Source organism: Watersipora subatra, chromosome 11 (genome assembly GCF_963576615.1).
Source record: "Watersipora subatra chromosome 11, tzWatSuba1.1, whole genome shotgun sequence".
Lineage (NCBI taxonomy): Eukaryota > Metazoa > Bryozoa > Gymnolaemata > Cheilostomatida > Watersiporidae > Watersipora > Watersipora subatra.
Window position 1 is genome coordinate 10,715,659 of NC_088718.1, and position 18,560 is coordinate 10,734,218.

An 18,560-nucleotide genomic window follows, 5' to 3' on the forward strand; every position below is an offset into this window, starting at 1 on the left:
AGGTAAATGTAAATACTTAAATCTGAAAATTTTAAACACCTTTTTATTTTTTTCAAAATTTATAAATAGTCTTTGATCAGCTGCCAACTTGCCTACCAATATTTCATGGAATCAAAGTTTCGTGGAAACAAAAATGTTGCACTTTTTCCAATTTTTAGTAAATGTTCATGTGTTACAAAGATAGTAACAAGTTGATTCTTGGAATATTGCATCAACTTCAATGTTCATATATATCATTGTAGTGAAAATTCAGGTGGTAAAATGTTTATTCTGAAATGTTTTATCACATTCCAAAGCTCTTAGCAATGCATTCAGATGTTAGCACATTTATTCCTTCCCATGTTCCATCAAGTATTGCTGTAGTAACCACACAGATGGTAACAAGTTTGTTTCTGGAACGCTCCATTCTCTTCTGGTGTTCATATACATTAATAGTAACCACACCGGTGGTAACAAGTTTGTTTCTGGATCGTTCCATTCTCTTCTGGTGTTCATATACATTAATAGTAACCACACCGGTAGTAACAAGTTTGTTTCTGAATCGTTCCATTCTCTTCTGGTGTTCATATACATTAATAGTAAACACACCGATGGTAACAAGTTTGTTTCTGGAACATTCCATTCTCTTCTGATGTTCATATACATTAATAGTAAACACATCGATGGTAACAAGTTTGTTTCTGGAACGTTCCATTCTCTTCTGGTGTTTATATACATTAATAGTAAACACACCGATGGTAACAAGTTTGTTTCTGGAACATTCCATTCTCTTCTGATGTTCATATACATTAATAGTAAACACATCGATGGTAACAAGTTTGTTTCTGGAACGTTCCATTCTCTTCTGGTGTTCATATACATTAATAGTAAACACACCGATGGTAACAAGTTTGTTTCTGGAACGTTCCATTCTCCTCTGGTGTTCATATACATTAATAGTAAACATACAGATGGTAACAAGTCATTTTCTGTCCTATTTTTCTGACTCTTATGTTTTTACCAAGTTAAAATAGCTAATATAATAAAAAACAAAATAAATAAATAATCTAACAAAAAAGCATCTTCTTGGAATCGTATTGGCTAATTAGAAGCTCAAAATGTTTTTCAATACATAAAACAAGAAAGGTAGTACATAATCAACATTAGCAACCAAAATTCCATGCATTTAACAAAAAACAATTCAAATAAGTTCAATTCAAAATTACTATCAATTTTTAATTAATAATAATTTTAGTCACTATTAATTTAATTACAAGCTACCGCTTGTCTATTGCAGTTGGACCTTTCACTACCGAGCATACACGCCTCCAAAGTGCCTAGAGTGCCGAGCCAATTAGTAAGGCAATTTGGATCTCAAACAAGGCTGCAAGAAGACTGCTACAACTTAACTCCTACTTGTTGTAGATCTCAAATAAATATGAATTTTGGAAAGCTGAGAATTTTTTCTATAAGATGATATTTTCGGCTTGCAGTTAATATAAAAAAATTTTACAGTCTGAGTTGCAATTTGTTAGATCTATGAACATTTTTAACAAATTAAATTTAAATTTAACTCGTTTGTAATTTAAATTGATGCTATACTATACTGATGCTACTGATGTATTCGGATCAAGTAGTCTGAGGTTCTTCAGGATTTGTTGGTTTGGACATGTCAATAGAATACCTCAATACAGACGTCCTCACTTTCTGCACCAAGGAGAGTGATGGAAGAAGGCATCAGAAAAACAGAAAGGCCACAACTCCGCTTCAAGATTGTTATGAAACGAGACCTTGAAGGCGTCAGCATCAACTCCGTCCCTTGGACAACCCTCTCCAGAGACCATGGCAACTGGAGGTCAGGACTTTATACTGGCCTCCTTCATGATACCATGGTTTTTGATAAAAGCGTGTAAGGCGCCATAGATGTGAAGAAATATTGATGCCAAGCAGTGACACTTGTGACAGACACATGCCAACACACAGTATTTGGATCAATGCTCAAAAATGTCAAATTGCTAGCCACTTCTTTTCTTCGCGACACATTTGTTGTATAGATCTAACTAGTTGGAGAGTTTGAAAACTTCTTACTTAGTGAAAATGGAAACAATGAGTACACATTCTCCAACTATAAGGTGTGCAACTATGACTGTCTATTGGCTCTTCTAATAGATGAAAACAAACATATTCGCTACTATTTAGACTTGGCAATGCTTGGCGCCCACAAGCTAAATTTCTACTCAAACTGAGCTCGACTTCTTTGTAATGTGAGCAGCTGGTAAGTATTAAAACAGTCACAATAAAGTTATTTTTTGTGTTTGGAAAATAAGCTTTTTGTTGCATAAGACATCAAAACTGGTAAAAATCCTCTCAGGGTAGATTAACCTTAGAGGTGAGGGTTCAACATCAAAGAGAACACCTGACAGCTCACACTTCTGCAGTCTAACTGTAGGAATGGTTAGAGCATTTCTAGCATGACAAATAGAACTGAATTTTACCACTGTGCATAAATTACTCCAACTACTATGAGAATATTCTGGATAAACATGCATCATCATACCACATGCCACACAATATGAGATGCAGAAAATTTCCTTTACAATTTTTCGTGTGAAATCCTATTTCAAATGTTTATGTGACGCTCTTTCTCTTTCTGAAAATTGCAAGTCTCAGTTCAAGTATCTCACATCAACCTGTAGTCGTCATCTTGTAATTTTGTGTCAAATTGGGAAACGCTGTCGTAAAAGAATTTAAGCATATGCTCAAAAATTGCATCAAAGTATAATTTGACTTGGAGAACTTTCAATTAACTAGTTTCTGGTTAATTTTGGGGTTGAAAATTAACAGCGAGTTGTCGGCATCAAAAGTTTTCTATGACAGCCCAAAAAATTTGCTTATTTCTGAACGCTTGTCTGCCGCTAAATGAGGTCTGTTTTTAAGACTACAGTCAAACCTTGGCAAACGAATTTTGCCATATTTCCTTCGAAACCATCATACATTGAAAGAATTATTCCTATAGCAACACATTTTATGATATTTAATATTTTTAGAGTTCAAAAAAGAGAATAAATACTTCATTTAATCATACTATAACATGCAGCATTAAAATAAATGTATTATACTCGTATAAAACTATTTGAGTGACCAAATGTTAAATCCTGAACCATCTGTAAAAAAAATTAATAAAGCTATAATCAATAAAGAAAGGTCTTTAATGTTAGTCTACCTTAGAAACACGAAAACGCAATTGTTGACTCTGCAACCTACGGGTTCGGTGGTAGAGTGAGAGACAAAAATATGCAGTGACAATGGCTTTAACTTACACTAAAATTAATTTCAAATTAACTTAGTTTCCATATTTTTCATTATTTGGGCAGTTTTCATTTTTATAAAATGGTTTATTTTTGCTTATGAAATTGTAATGTTTCAAGAAATCTGGAAACTCATGCGATAAAAATTACTTCATATGCCAAGATCCACAAAAATTTGGAATGAATGAAGACTTGTATATCGAGGTATAAAAGTTGAGATATAATCATAGGTTTATAACTACAGTCAAACATGGATAACTCGCCCACGGATAGCTCGAACACATGGTTAACTCGAACTGTTTCTTTGGTCCGTTCCCACGTAATGATAAATTGCTATAGATAACTCGACCTCAACTCTGTTAACTCGAACAGTTTTTTCCCAACGGCTACTGAGACGGTTGTTATCGCTTTAGAAAATCACTTTATTCCAAGTCATAGAGGTCAACTCAACTCATTCCAAGTCATTCTCAACTTTTCATAAATCATAGGCGTTGTTATTACCACCGTTGGCAAAATATTTTTGGCAACAACTTTTCTAAAGGTTTGTTGAATTTTGATTTTTACCAAACATCCGCTTAGCGATTGCCTTTCAGAAACATGGAAAAGTGAGGTGACCTTCGCATAAACTTCAAGAAAAATCGGCAAAATTGATCTCGGTTAAAACGCTCAAAAGAAAAAGATGTCTTTTCTTCTGAGCATTTCAACAACGATCAAGTTTTGCCAATTTTAATCTAAAAACTGTCCTGGCAATAACATCACCTCAAACAACAAAACAATCTCAAATGATAGAAAAATCTCCTATACTTTTTGATAAAAAAGTTTTAAACTTTACATTAAAAGCATTTAATTTGAAACAAGCCATTTATGCTTTTGATTTCTATTATAGTTTGTCTATGTGCATGTATCTACTAATAAATAAATAAATACATGGACTTGTGACAGTGTTCTGATAACTTGAACGCTCTGATAACTTGAACACTTTCGCTCGGTCCCGTGAAGTTCGAGTTATCCATGTTTGACTGTATTCGGCTAGCCTGAGATTCTACAAAGTGTTCTTGTTTTATAGTTGAAAGGTCTGCCTGCTCTCAGCGCCATTAGTTTTGGATAGCTGAACTGATCATCTAATAGATATTTTGAAGTCCTCAAAGCTGTCTGCTTGCATGTAGCTAATTTTTCCAACACATTTGCTACAAGTAGTTTTTTGGCAACCGTCATGACAATATCTTACGGTTTAAATTTTACAGTGAAAAGCATTTCCTTTACAGAGTCAATTTTATAAAATTTTATTGCAATAGTTACACCAAACTTGTTTTTATCGATTTTTGTTGACACATCAGTTTATGGCTATAATTTTTGTAAACTTAATGTACCAACTACAGTGGAACCCCGGTTCTCGAATGCTTCAGTTCTTGACCAACTCGGTTTTCAACCAAAAGTTTGAGATTTGTTATCCTCGAATCTTGACCATAAATTTGGTTCTCAACCAAACCGGAACATGCGCACTTGAATCAAATGTTTGGAACAGCTCTGGGAACAACATGTTTATACATTTAACCATTTTTATGAGCCATTCTCGGAAGGTTTTCAAAAAAGGAAGAAGTTTTGCGTCATTAATTCTTTACAAAAAGAAGCCATCTGGAAGGACGTCGCCTTTACCAAAAAGATTTTCTAGGGAGACTACTCCTCCACTCGAGTTACCCTAAATTGTTTTGAAGAAGGATTCTTCTTCAAAGATGTGAAGTAAACGCGCCATTGCTGTTTCTATTTTCTTTTTCACACAACTTTTGGTGTAATTGATCTGTTGCATTTTTTTGCTGTTTCATTATCAGTTTCTGCAATTTTTGGTATTGTATCCTAACCTTTAACATGTTTGATGTTTTAAGAGCAATGCATACGAAATGTTTACGCTTTTTTTCTTCATCATAGATAGAGGATATTTTATTAAAGTTAAACACGATCTATATCTACCCGTTTTTGTTTATAGTATGCAGTATACAGTATGCAGTACAATTTATGGTGTGAAATGTTAAAAAATGCTTTACCAAAGTTGTTAAATCGACTTGGAACGGATTAAAACTTACATATATCAATTCTAATGGGTAAACCTGTCTCAGGTCTCGAACAACTCAGTTTTTGACCAACCTTCTAGAATGGATTGTGTTCGAAAGCCGAGGTTCCAGTGTATTTGATGGCCAAATTTTTATTGTGACTCTATGAGAAAAAAACTAGTGCCATGCGTACATAAAGGTCTTGAGATACAAAATAAAGGTCTTGAGATACAAGTAAGGGTCCTGAGATACAAATAAAGGTCTTGAGATGCAAATAAAGGTCTTGAGATCCAAATAAAGATCTTAAGATACAAATAAAGGTCTTGAGATACAAATAAAGTTCTTGAAAGACAAAAAAGGTTTTGAGATACAAATAAAGGTCTTGAGATACAAATAAAGGTCCTGAGATACAAATAAAGCTCTTGAGACTCAAATAAAGGTCTTGAGATCCAAATAAAGATCTTAAAATACAAATAAAGGTTTTGAGATACAAATAAAGGTCTTGAGATACAAATAAAGGTCTTGAGATACAAGTAAAGGACCTGAGATACAAATAAAGGTCTTGAGATGCAAATAAAGGTCTTGAGATCCAAATAAAGATCTTAAGATACAAATAAAGGTCTTGAGATACAAATAAAAGACTTGAGATACAAATTGTTGTAAATTATGTAATTCTCCTTAGTCTTTCTTTTATAAGCACTTTTCATCAAAGTTTCGATAAACCATATGAACTATGTTGCAACCAAAATTAGAATAAAGGCTAAACAAAATATTTTAACAGCTATTTCAAAGACAAATACAAAATAATCCCTTGTTCACATACAATTCCATCATCGAACGTTAGAATTAAAATAAATGTCCGAAGGTCATTGATGATTCGTGTGACTGGTATGATCGTCAAGACTTGAAGTATCACTTACTAATACTCGAAATTCTGATAATATTAGCATTTCAATTGACATTGATCAATAAGGCTGATAATTGGAGTGAGCAACTTGGAAAGCAATGTGAGTAAATATTTTCATGAGCAAGATTTTTTAAACCATTTTATCTTTCAATCTACCATGACCTGTTCATAACCTGTTGATGACCTGTCAATGACCTTTCATAACTGGTCATGACAGGTCACGCAAGCTCAGAGAAAATACTTTGAGGTGCAATACAGTCTATGCTAAGCTTGAAGATACATGGAAACCAGTACTCATGACGGTACGCTGTATACACACATGATATAGGTTATTGAATAGTACTAGGGTATGAATATAGTTGCAATCATATATTACATATATTACCATCATATATTGTAACGATATATAATGTACATACTAAAATTTATAAAACGATGGCAAATGATTCTAAAAAGAATTGATAGTATTAGAAAATATAAAAACAAAATATTCACTCAGTTATAGCAATTTAATGCAATGCTGTTACTAAATCAATTAGTAGGAGCCAAGGTATGTTTTCTGCTCATTGAAGAGAACTTTATGCCCCATATACCATTGGACAGCTGAGAGTTCACTGATTTTGAATCTGCAAGTAACTTTTCTGTACCAGTTGCGTATAAAACGCTACAGGGGCGTAAACGGGGTAAAAGGGGGTTTTGTAGGCTTTTTCGTTGTAGCGTATATCAATATCATATTTTTGCAACATTTTTAGGTTCGCACATCAGCCATTTCCTTTCAATCATAATTGAGCTTCTAAAGATTATATATCATGATGACTAATGTGTTTATGTTCAGAATACTGAATTATATTTTTCTGGACTTAATACTTATGAGAAAATTGACGCGTTTTGTATGTTATGTCTGTGTCGGAGTTATCCCCCAAATATGTATTATCTATGTTTTTGTGTTATCTGATGCATTCAAGATCTACATCTAGGTCAGTTTGTAAGACTTGTACAGAAAAATGTCATTTTAGCTAATTTATTGATAAAATACAAGAACTAACAATGAAATAACTGCCTATTATCCATATAATCATAAAACTAACAGTAGTAGTCATTTGCTGGGTCATGGACGATATCGTTCTTCTGTTCCGTGTTTAAAATAGCGGTCGTTTTATCTGCATCTCTATTCAGCATTGGGGGAGATATTTTGGAGAATAGCATATTGACATTTTTTATTTCATTGTAACCAGTACAACAATTGCCAAATTTTAACTTTGAGAGAAATTTTTGTTGATATCGTATTTCGGGAACACAAATTTGCTCTATTCGAAAAATTCTGATAAAGCATCCTGTTTCATAGACTTGGGCAAAAAATATTTTGTAATTATAAGGGCATCGTAACCTGTGGGCGCAATGTATCAATTAACTTTTTATTTAGCAAGTGCAATCGAGATAGGGCTATACAGTAAATGATAAGAGCGCTAAAATTGTAAGAATCCTGTAGCTTCGTGGTTGGAGGCAAGTATAGAAAATTGTGGTTGCAATTTTTGTTAGTTCAAATCCAGCAAAAAAAAGTTTTTCCATCTAAGATTTTAATAGCTATAATTAGACAAATATCTGAACAAACAGACAATGACTATGAAAAACTTTGATATTTATATACATAGGCACAGTGTAAGTATGCTTAACAGACAACTGCATAAAATGAGGCTCTCGTGCTCTGCCAACTTCTACTCGACGGGCTCCTTTTACATCGTAAACATTAGCAGGCTTCCCTCTTTTATGGGACAGCCAACTTGGTGGTAGGTCAAATTCTTTAAAGCCAGATGGCCATACTTGCTAAGTAGGGAAAATAAAAAAGCGGGAGATTGACGGTAAAAGTAGTAGTTGAATCTGAAACCTTGATTTCTTTGTGAAGTTTGTTTTCTTCTTTAGTACCTACTGTATATAGGAGGCCCTTCTACGATTTTATTCAATGTTCAGGTACTCTACTATCAATGTGAGGTCATGGTTGTTTGTCAATGATATGTCTATGTATAATCTTTGTTTATTGATGGAAAACTGTAGCGAGAATCGTTAGACATCAACATTGCTAAATCTAAATAGCCCAGCTTTTATGGCAAGCATACGGTTTAATAGCGATCTGCTTCATTGTTGCTAACTTTGTATGATGATGAGGGCTCACAACTAGTAAACAAAGAGGAAACGACAAGTAAAAAAATTAAACCACTACTTTTATTGAAAAAGCTGGAAGAAAACGAGAGATTTTGTGAAAAAGGGAGACTGACTTAAAATACTGAGGGTCCCGGCCAAACCGGGAGACTTGGCAAGTATGCAGATGGCTCTTTCATCTTCTAGCTAGGATGCAGGTCGTCCAAAAAGAAGGTAAACCTTTTGCTCTGTGACCTTGTTCAGCTGGTGGTAGTCACCACACAATAAGAACCTTTTATCTTTCTTTCGGACCAACACCACTGGGAAGCTCTTGGCACTTTCAGCTGGCTAAATGTACCTTTTGCTGAGAATTTCTTGCACCTGGCACTTTGCACCAGCATCCTTCTTTGGTCCGAGTTAATGGAAAGGTTGACATATTGACCAGAGCTCCTTCTTTGATACTATAGAATGCTCCACTTCAGAGGGCCAGCCCACGTCTCTTTCTCCCATACTAAACATTGCTTGACAGCATGTTAACAGTTTTGATAACTGTTCAGTTTGTCCCGGCTCTGTGAAGTTTTTTTTTGCACTGCTTAAAACAGGTCCTTTAAGTAGGTTAGCACTTCTGTCTCTAGTTCTTTCGCACCCCGAGCCATGAACACCAAGCTGCAGAGAGTTGGTTCCTTATTCACCTGGTAGTCCTACACCCCAAATACGTGCCGAACAGGGTTCCAGCTTGGAACATCAGAGATTTGTCTGTGAGCTTTAGACTCTGCATAACTATGCTTCTCTTTGGCCTAGGCCGGTTCAAGCCTGAAGTCAGTAAGAGATCCTAACCAAACTTTTATTTACTCCAATCAGCAGTAATTCTGTGTTAGGACCCAACACAAAACAGACATTTCAGTCGGAGCTGGCACCACCATGTCTCTTACCACCTGCATCTTGCTAAGTAACAGTATCCCTTGCCTATTCATGTCCGACGTAAAGGGAGCTCATCATGCAGAGATTAGCAGAGCAGGGTAAATGCTCATTTTATGCAGTTGTCTATTGAGCATACATACACTGTACAGATTTATATATTTGCACAACATGTCAACACTTGCCCGCTGAAGGAAAGCCCAGGCTGCTGAAACTCCATAGAACACTAGTGGGCTGTTAGTAATGGTGTTAAAAATAGGATCTTTGCTAATGTGGCTCATTACAAAGACCTCCTGGGTCTTTATATCCTATAATAAAGACCAAGGAGGTCTTTATTAGGGGATACAAAGACCAAGGAAATTCTAATACAAAATTTGAAAATAGCTGTATTGGCAACCCTATGACACTGTAGAATGGACCGATTTTTCCATCAGCCACGGGATCATTGCTATCAGTCGCTTTGAGTAGGTCTATCATGACTTGAGAAAACCTAAAAACCTGCTTGCTTAGCATGTTTGTAGTGCATCTGGTTTCAATCCAAAACTGGATAAACTTCCCCTCTAGTTTCTCTAGAAAAAGTATCTTGTGGAATGGGACCAGTCTGGAGTCTGTGCTCTGATCGGCTCATCACCACACTCGCCATGAGTGGTAAAGTTAACTGAACCGGATACTCATGCGTCTGCCAAAGCAGACCTTTAGTGTGTAGGTTAGGTTCAGTGATGGAGTGTGGTATCGGTCGGCTCTGCTGCTTTCAAAGCAGGCTTCTGGCCAATTGCAGGCCCAGTCTCTCCAGACCAGTGTCAGAGCGCACCTCTTTCAACCAAGCTCATTGGGGCTTGTTTAGACTCTGGTTATGCTTCCCCAGTTGGGCTGCAGCACAAGCATTTGGACTCCAGCTTTTCCAGGTCTCGTAATAAATTTGGGTGGCTATAGCAAAAAATGTCCACATCACATTCTGGGTAGATATGGCAATAGACCTTTGCATCACCTTTCAATTTTAAGGCCATGGCAAAAGGTCGCCGTGTCACATCCTTGTTCTGGGTAGATATGGCGGAGAATCTCTGCATCGCTTTTCCATAATTCCTTGAAGCCTTCCTCGCTAGAGTCCAGCCAGACTCAGCATGTCCATCGAGCTTCCCTGAGCGCTTCTTTGCTAGGGTCTGAACAGTTGGGGCCTTAGTACAACTAAAGGTCGGTACTAATGTTGCGACCTTTCGCAGTTTCCCCGGTTTTGTTTTTTTACTGGGGAAGTTCTTCCAAACGTCCTTCTGGCTCCCACAGCCTTATCACAGAAATGGTTGGATTGACATAGCTTTTTTTAGGCCAGGGATGACGAATTCAATTGTACAAGGGGCCAAAATTCGAAACACAATCTAGGTCACGGGCTAAACAGGATAAGCACTTATTGAACACAATAAAACTAAATGATTTTGGAACATAAATATGGATATAAACAGACAGGAATATTATTCTGAAACAAACTTCAGATTAAATTGACCCGGGAAGCAAGCAGTAAAGCAGCTGAAGTGTTGCATTATGGGATCTGTAGTTCTGTGCAGTATTATGTCATCAGCACTTCATATTAATGGGTCATGAATAGCAATAACGTAAAATGTTCTTGCGGGCCAGATCTGATTACAAGGTGGGCCAGATGTGGCCTGTGGGCCGGATGTGGCCCATGGGCCAGATGTGGCCCGCGGGCCGTGAGTTTGACACATGTGTTTTTGACCATGTTGCTCTTCTTGCAGCTGCTGGACCTGCTTCGTCAGTTGGTGCACCAGAAGTGCAAGCTGGCTGATGGTCTGATCCTAGACCACTTCCGTCTACTTGGATACATGGCTTGCAGGGGCTGAGTCTTCCTTTTAGCAATGATACTGCTGACCAGTCACGATGTGACCCTCCTTAGCCCTGGGTCTAGCTATCGTCTGCCACCACACTAGTACTTTCACCCAAAAAACAATTACCAAAAATTTTGTTGATCTACTATTTGTGAAACCTTTATATCTTAATCCGTCTGACACCGCTGGTCATCGCAAGAAAGAAATTATGACAAAAACCAAATAGTTTTTAAAAAAACTTCACTCAGCATTGGCTGTAAACATATTTTCAATTGGCTCAAGGCAAACCGACAACTGTTTTCTTTAGTTCTAGTGCATACATTTATCGCTTGACTGCTAATTAATCAACTATTAACTCACCAGAAACGTCTTGTAAGGAACCTACAAAAGTCGCACCACACCCCTTTTGGCTATATGCAACCAATATAAACCATGACAAAGCCTGTTGTACACAATAAGTTACATGTAAGAAAAAAGAAAAACTTTAGAGATAGACATATTCATATCCTACAAAATTAAAGTCTTCTACACTTTTGACAAAGTCGGTAACAGCAGAGTTCTAGTTGTTATAATGTTTGCATTACTATTTGTATTATCTATAATATAGTATAAAATAGGTACAAGAAACACGTCAAGTAATGGGTCCCGAATTGCAACACATAACCCATGATAGCACACATGACCCAGTTTCATTTCACAACCTCTTTATTGAACAACGAAGGGGAACGGGAAAAGTGCAGTCGCGCATAGGCAGATCATCCTGCGACTACAAGACGTGCTTGTTTTATGATTATATGGATAATAGGCAGTTATTTTATTCTGTAAGCTGTTGTATTTTATCAATAAATTAGCTAAATGCCATTTCTCAGTACAAGTTTTATAAACTGATCTAGATATAAATCTTGAATGCATCAGATAGCACAAAAACATAGATAATACATATTTGGGGGATAACTCCGAAATAGACATAACATACAAAACGCGTCAATTTTCTCAGAAGTATCAAGTCCAAAAAGATGTGATTCAACAATCTGAACATAAACACATTGATCATTGTGATAGATCATCTTTAGAAGCTCACTTACGATTGAAAGAAAATGGCTGATGTGCGAACCCAAAAATGTTAAAAAAATATGACATGCTCCTAAATATCGCCGAAAAACCCCTGATCATACAGTGATGTAAGGTTGAAAATTTGGGGATAACAAGTCAACAATATGTTCAGCATAAAATGTGAAAAAAAAAACATTTGAAGCAACAGTTATTAAGGTATGTATGCTAACATTTTGATATTCGCTACAGTGAAAAAGCATACAAAACCCCCTTTCACCTCATTTACACCCCTGTAGCGTTTTATACGCCACTGGTACCGAAAAGTTACTTGCAGATTCAAAATCAGTGAACTTTCAGCTTTCCAATGGTATATGGGGCATAAAGTTCTCTCAATGAGCAAAAAACATATCTTGGCTCCCCACTAATTAAGCCCATCCCTGCCTTGGCTCCCCACTAATTAAGCCCATCCCTGCCTGAGAAGTTTTTGATTCTGAGTCAGATCACCGGCAGCCAGCATGGACATTTTTTGCCTTCATGACAGCAATCTATGAACTTATTCCTTTGAGGCAATTGACCTTAATGCTTGTGAAGACAAACTCTTGAGTTTCTAACCTGGTACGTTTATTTGCTACATACATGTACACTTAAGTAAGGAGTACATGTGATTTTACCAGTATATTCACATGGTATGAGTTGTAGAATAGTGTCTCAATATTGACCACTTGAATGTAGAAAACAGACCTCAGAGAAGAGCAATTTTCAGCGGTTTGGGAATCAAGAACATTTTGCCAGAAGAATTGCATGTCTCTCCCTCTCTCTCCCTGTCTCCCTTCCTCTCTCCCACTTTCCTTTTCTCTCCCTCTCTCTCCCACTCTCTCCCTCTCTCTCTCCCTCTCCCTCTCTCTCCCTCTCTCTCTCCCTCTCTCTCCCTCTCTCTCCCTCTCACTCCCTCTCTCTCTCTCTCTCCCTCTCTCTCCCTTTCTCTCCCTCTCTCTCTCCCTCTCTTTCTCCCTTCTTCTCTCTCCTCTTTCCTCCTTCTCTCCCCCTTTTTCCTTCTCTCTCCCTTTCCCTCTCTCACCCTCTCTCCCTCTCACTCTCGCTCTCTCTCACTCCCTCTCTCTCTCCCTCACCCTCTCTCTCTCCCTCACCCTCCCTTTCTCTCCCTCCCTTTCTCCACCTCTCTCTCTCACTCTCTCTCTTTCTCTCTCCCTCTCTTTCTCTCTCTCTCTTTCCCTCTTTCTCTCCTTCTTTCCTTTCCTCACTCTCTTTCACAATTAGTTATTTTGACGATGACTGTGTTATGGTTTAGGCTTTATCACTGACTTCTACGCAACTTTGCTTTCCTCCTTCTTGTTCCATCTGTTTAGGTTCAGCTCTCACAACTCCATGTTACACTTAGCTACATCATCGTATCTCAGTCTGGGTCTGCCCTAATTCCTCTTTCTTTCTTTCTTTCTTAGAGTTGCGAATATAATAATTGTAAACTTTGCAACTAATCACACATTCTCCTCATCTGTTTGATGAACAGTCTCTGCTTTTAGGAAAAGGTAAATAAGTATTAGAATAGGAAAACCACCCCAAGGTTCCGGAGGGTAATTAAAGATATATATATAACAGATGTGGAGTCTGTGATGAGATTAACTGAAACATTAGTTATAGGATTTTGGCATATTAAAAGATTAGTGTTACAGATTGGATGAGAGACTGTTTCTAGCATATGTAAACAAGTCGTTGGCTAGTGTGTGCTGATAGTTGGGAGTGATAGTACGACTAGTACGACTTGGTAAGACTCAGGGAGGAATAGTACGACTTTCTGATCATATTTGTGATAAAGTTGAACACTGTGGTAACCAGAATAAACTAAATACTACAAGGTCTTTGTGAATAGTACGCTTGGTGGTTTATTAAATTTTTTAACTTGATAATGACCAATGTGCCTTAAAAAAAATTGGTAGACATTAATAGAAATTCAGATGGTCAAGTTGATTTCTGGAATATTCCCACAATTCTAATGTTAATAAGCATTGCTTTAGTAAACATATAGATGATCAATTTGATTTCTGGAAAATTCGATCCAATTCTAATGTTAACAAGCATAGCTTTAATAAACATATAGATGGTCAAGTTGATTTCTGGAATATTCTATCTAATTCTAATGTTAACAAGCATAGCTTTAATAAACATATAGATGGTCAAGTTGATTTCTGGAATATTCTATCAACTCTAAAGTTCATAAGCATTGCTTTAGTAAACATATACAGGGTCAAGTTGATTTCTGGAATATTCTATTAAGTCTCAAGTTCATACGCATTGCTTTATTAAACATATAGATGATCAAGTTGATTCTATCCAATTCTAATGATTTCAATGACAGTAAGTATAGGAAAACTTATAAACCACAAATTGCTGGATATTATAAGATATTAGTTGGTGTCCAACTTACAAAATTTTAGCAACCACAATTTCTCAATTAATTCTGTTTCATGTTTTAACAATGTCAAAAAATATTTTCTTATCAGTCTCAAAACTCATTGATTGTTTTTAAATTGTTAACTATCCTAAACTGGCAGTCTAAGGTCTTAATATAACATACTTGGTTTACTCTATGGTGTACTCTATGGTGTACTCTATGGTTTACTCTATGGTTTACTCTATGGTGTACTCTATGGTTTACTTTATAGTTTACTCTATGGTTTCCTTTATGGTTTACCCTATGTTTAAAGTCATTTTGTTCTCACGACACCAGCTCTTATTCTTTTGTTGAGTCAATGGTAGCCTAAGTTTTATTCAACTTTTTATTATTCTGTAATACAGTGTAGATTGATTTTTCCATCGGTAGGCAACAAGCACCATTTAGTATCCTTAGCAGTTTTGCAGTTGAAATGAACTGAAGTGAAACGATTGATTCTTTTAAGCTGGAATTTCGTTGCTCTCCAAAACTGGTAACATGATGACGAATATACTTTTATATCAACATCTCATCATACCAGTACCAAAGGTAATTTTTAAAAGCAGACGAGGTTTATGTTTGCATGCGATTTTGCATATTTTACAACAAGGACATTTTAAAAGTATTAAACTCCAAGAATTTGTTCACATTTTTCATAAAAAGGTCATGTGACCAAAATTCGCTCAAGATACAGCTTCACTCTCTGAAACATCTGTCCTAAGGTTATTAAAGCTAGAAGGCACATTCTTGTTATGGCTTTAAATGCCATTTTAAAACAGCCACATACTTGGCTAACCATGAAGTTCAAAAAGAACCATAATTTATTAGGCATTGCCATGCAGATTTATTTAAATATATTCAAGTTTAGGCCATGACGCAAGCCAAGTGTGGATAACAGTCAAAATTGAAAAAGTCACGGACTTTTAATTATCATTGTATCAAATGTTGTTTTCTAACTATCAGTTTCATTAAATCATTTGAATAATTAAATTTTGGTGATAAACATTGAGAGAATGTGCCATGAGATATTTTTAGGGTTCAGACATAAATAATATAATAATTTATTATCAAATTTGGCAGAACAAGCATTAAGTTAAAACCGGCTTTACTGTCGAAAAAAATATCCAGTGCTATTATGTTTCATTTGTTGTCTACTCGTGTGGGCACAAGGATAGCCATGTGTGTGAGCACAAGGATAGCTACTCGTGTCGTGTGGGCACAAGGATAGCTATGTTTGTGGTCAAAGAAATAGCTAGGCCCAGGTTTTTGTTTGCTAAACAGAAAGCTTTTAACACTTGATTTTCACTGATATAATTTGGATCTTGATCTGAATCCTACGCATTCACCGCTCAGCTTTTCTTAGAATAACCTGAAATAGGCCTGTTGCGTATCCCATGATTCTTTATCAGTATAATTTCACAAGAAGTTTCAAACATCTTTGTCGTAGAAGAATTCTTGGAAACCAGAAATGTAGTCAGTCTTTATCATGATTTGTCTAAAATATAACAAGATGAATTTTTAAAGAACCTCAAAGATGTCTGATAATAATCTGCACTTGACATCTGTTCTTTCATCTGACTCAGATAAACAGACTTATTGGTTAACTAGGGCGGGTATCCGGATAAAGGAAGATGTTTATGAAATTGAGACACGCGAATATGTTATCAAAATGTTGTTATTTTACTTAGAAGCAAATGTGTAATATGACTTATGATCGGCCTACACTGAAATAATTATTAGATAATTCAATCATTTCTCAAAGCGACTTAAAAAATGTTTCAAAATTTTTTTCTGTGACGCATAAAAAGGTAGTGTTCACTTTTATGAAATTCTCAAAATGGTGCAAAGGCGTAAAAGCAGCAGGAAAAGCGGCAGTATAGTTTAATTTTAAAGTAAATATCCAAAACTTAGCCATTAGGTCTTGTAAATGAAAGCAGTAGCCATTTGGCGCCGTTTCAAGGAAATTTACACAGCTGTGTAATTTCGAAATTTAGTTCTATGAAACCATAACTATCGTTTTGGAGCCAAAAATAATGCTTTGCGACAGTCAAAGAATTTTTCGGTGAATTTCACCGAGCAAATCTAAAATTTCCTGTTAGCTTTCAACCTTGCCCCGGCCTTGCCAATCAAGGATATAATATAGGGTTTGTAAGGTTTTAGAAACTTAGCCTAGACGAAGTAGATACACAATAAACATATTTTCCATTTGTATATTAGATATGTGTTTAGTAGGAGAACTACAATATTAGTATGGATGAATGAATGGATAGTCAACCTTCAAAGTATCCTTGTTTTTATATTAGTCTGAAATCAAATGACAAACAGCATTGATATGCTAGTAAAAACTGAAACTTCAGCCATTTATGAGCTCAAATATAACAAAAATTATAACACAAGTTGTTTGTTTTAGTTTAAGGGTGTTGTTTTAATCATAGCACATTGCCAGCATTCTTAGAAACAACTGCAGAGGGTATTAGTTGTCGAGACTTATTAATTATCATTTATATTTGTAAGTTCTTAGTCTACGTTCAATCAAATATACAAGACCTTTCATACCAACTGGCAGAAATGGTTGTCACAATATTTATGTATACTTTGAGCTTCTTTAGTCCAAATTTAATGTCAACACTTGAGGTCAGGCTTTTTTCAATTAATAGAAATTCTTTGTTTTTAGCTTCTTTTAAACTAAAACAAGGCAGTTATAATAAGAACTGCCGAGGCTAGGCTTTCTGTAAGCGGATGAATGAACAACCAGGAATCCACCATTTAAGATGCTTAAAAAGGTCTTTTAATAATTCTTCTATGGCTTTAGTACCAAAGACACACGTAAATGTTCTTACTTCTTTATGATGTAATTTCTAGTTACACGTAAAAGGGCTCAAACTATCATAAGCCTGATTAAACGTCACCAATCCACCGAGGTTCTCACAAAAGGGTGTGTCACGAAGATGCAGAAACTTTAAGGCATTCATTCTTCTACTCAAAACCATCAAAGTATATGCTAGCCATCAATAGCGCGTAAACATGACTACTAGCTGTTGGTTGAGTCTTTTTATGGCTATTAGAGTGATTAGAAAGTATTTATCTTGATCATTCTGTTTATTAGGATATCTTTATGATTCTCTTATCTTCTCAAATCAGATAACCATTAGTCATTACAGGAAGGTTTAAGAAATTTTTTTAAAACACTAATATAGTCGTGTGCGAAATAAACTGAACTTCCTTTTTCCGATAAATAAATTTCTTAAACTGATTTATAATTTGATATTTTTGACTTTGTTATTAGTAAATAAACATAAATTATATACCATTAGATTCAGAATACTGTCAAGAGTCAGAATATATTTTCAAATAATGTAGGATGTATCCAAATCATATTAGATGCAGTATCTTGAACCAATAAAATAAAACTTATTAGACTACATATCACCAGGTTTCGTGAGACGATTGCTTATTTCTAATGTTTATGCATCGAACATCTTTCTTCTCAAAATCTAATTTTGTAGGCATTTTGCTAAATACTTGTCTTGCATAACAAACATTATTTTAGTACAAAGTGTATATTAGAAGTTAAATATTCAAAGTTTAGATTTCATAAGCATTCAAAAACATACTTTTACGGTTGTACTGTTTATATATTTGAAATAAGGACAAAACAAAGGTTAATTTAATATATAGTTTATAGCTATTGACTAAATTCACAATGAGAAGCTGTGGTAAATGAGAATTGTTGTACAGGAGAACTTTATTTTTCTAACGAAGTGGTCCACTAATTCCGCACACCACACTAGAAAACATAGAGTTTACTTGAGTGGTTATGAAGGGCATGGGTAGGTTTGTTAAGGTAATTATAGGTGGTAGACATACAAATCATGTGAGTGACTGACAGTGACAGATGCACGTGTAATGGGCATGAAAGTTAAG

General features: G+C 35.7%; 2 protein-coding genes across 2 annotated transcripts in view; both read left to right on the top strand.

Moving 5' to 3' along the window:
- The window catches only part of LOC137408758 (collagen alpha-1(III) chain-like), a 340,292-nt gene that overhangs the window by 301,204 nt on the left and 20,528 nt on the right, over window positions 1–18,560 (top strand). The gene's annotated exons all lie outside the window — the stretch shown is intronic.
- The window catches only part of LOC137407815 (collagen alpha-1(X) chain-like), a 14,708-nt gene continuing 14,690 nt past the window's right edge, over window positions 18,543–18,560 (top strand). The window contains exon 1 of the mRNA XM_068094195.1: window positions 18,543–18,560. This exon is cut by the window's right edge and continues 33 nt beyond it. Coding sequence (XP_067950296.1) covers window positions 18,543–18,560 — 18 coding nt within the window.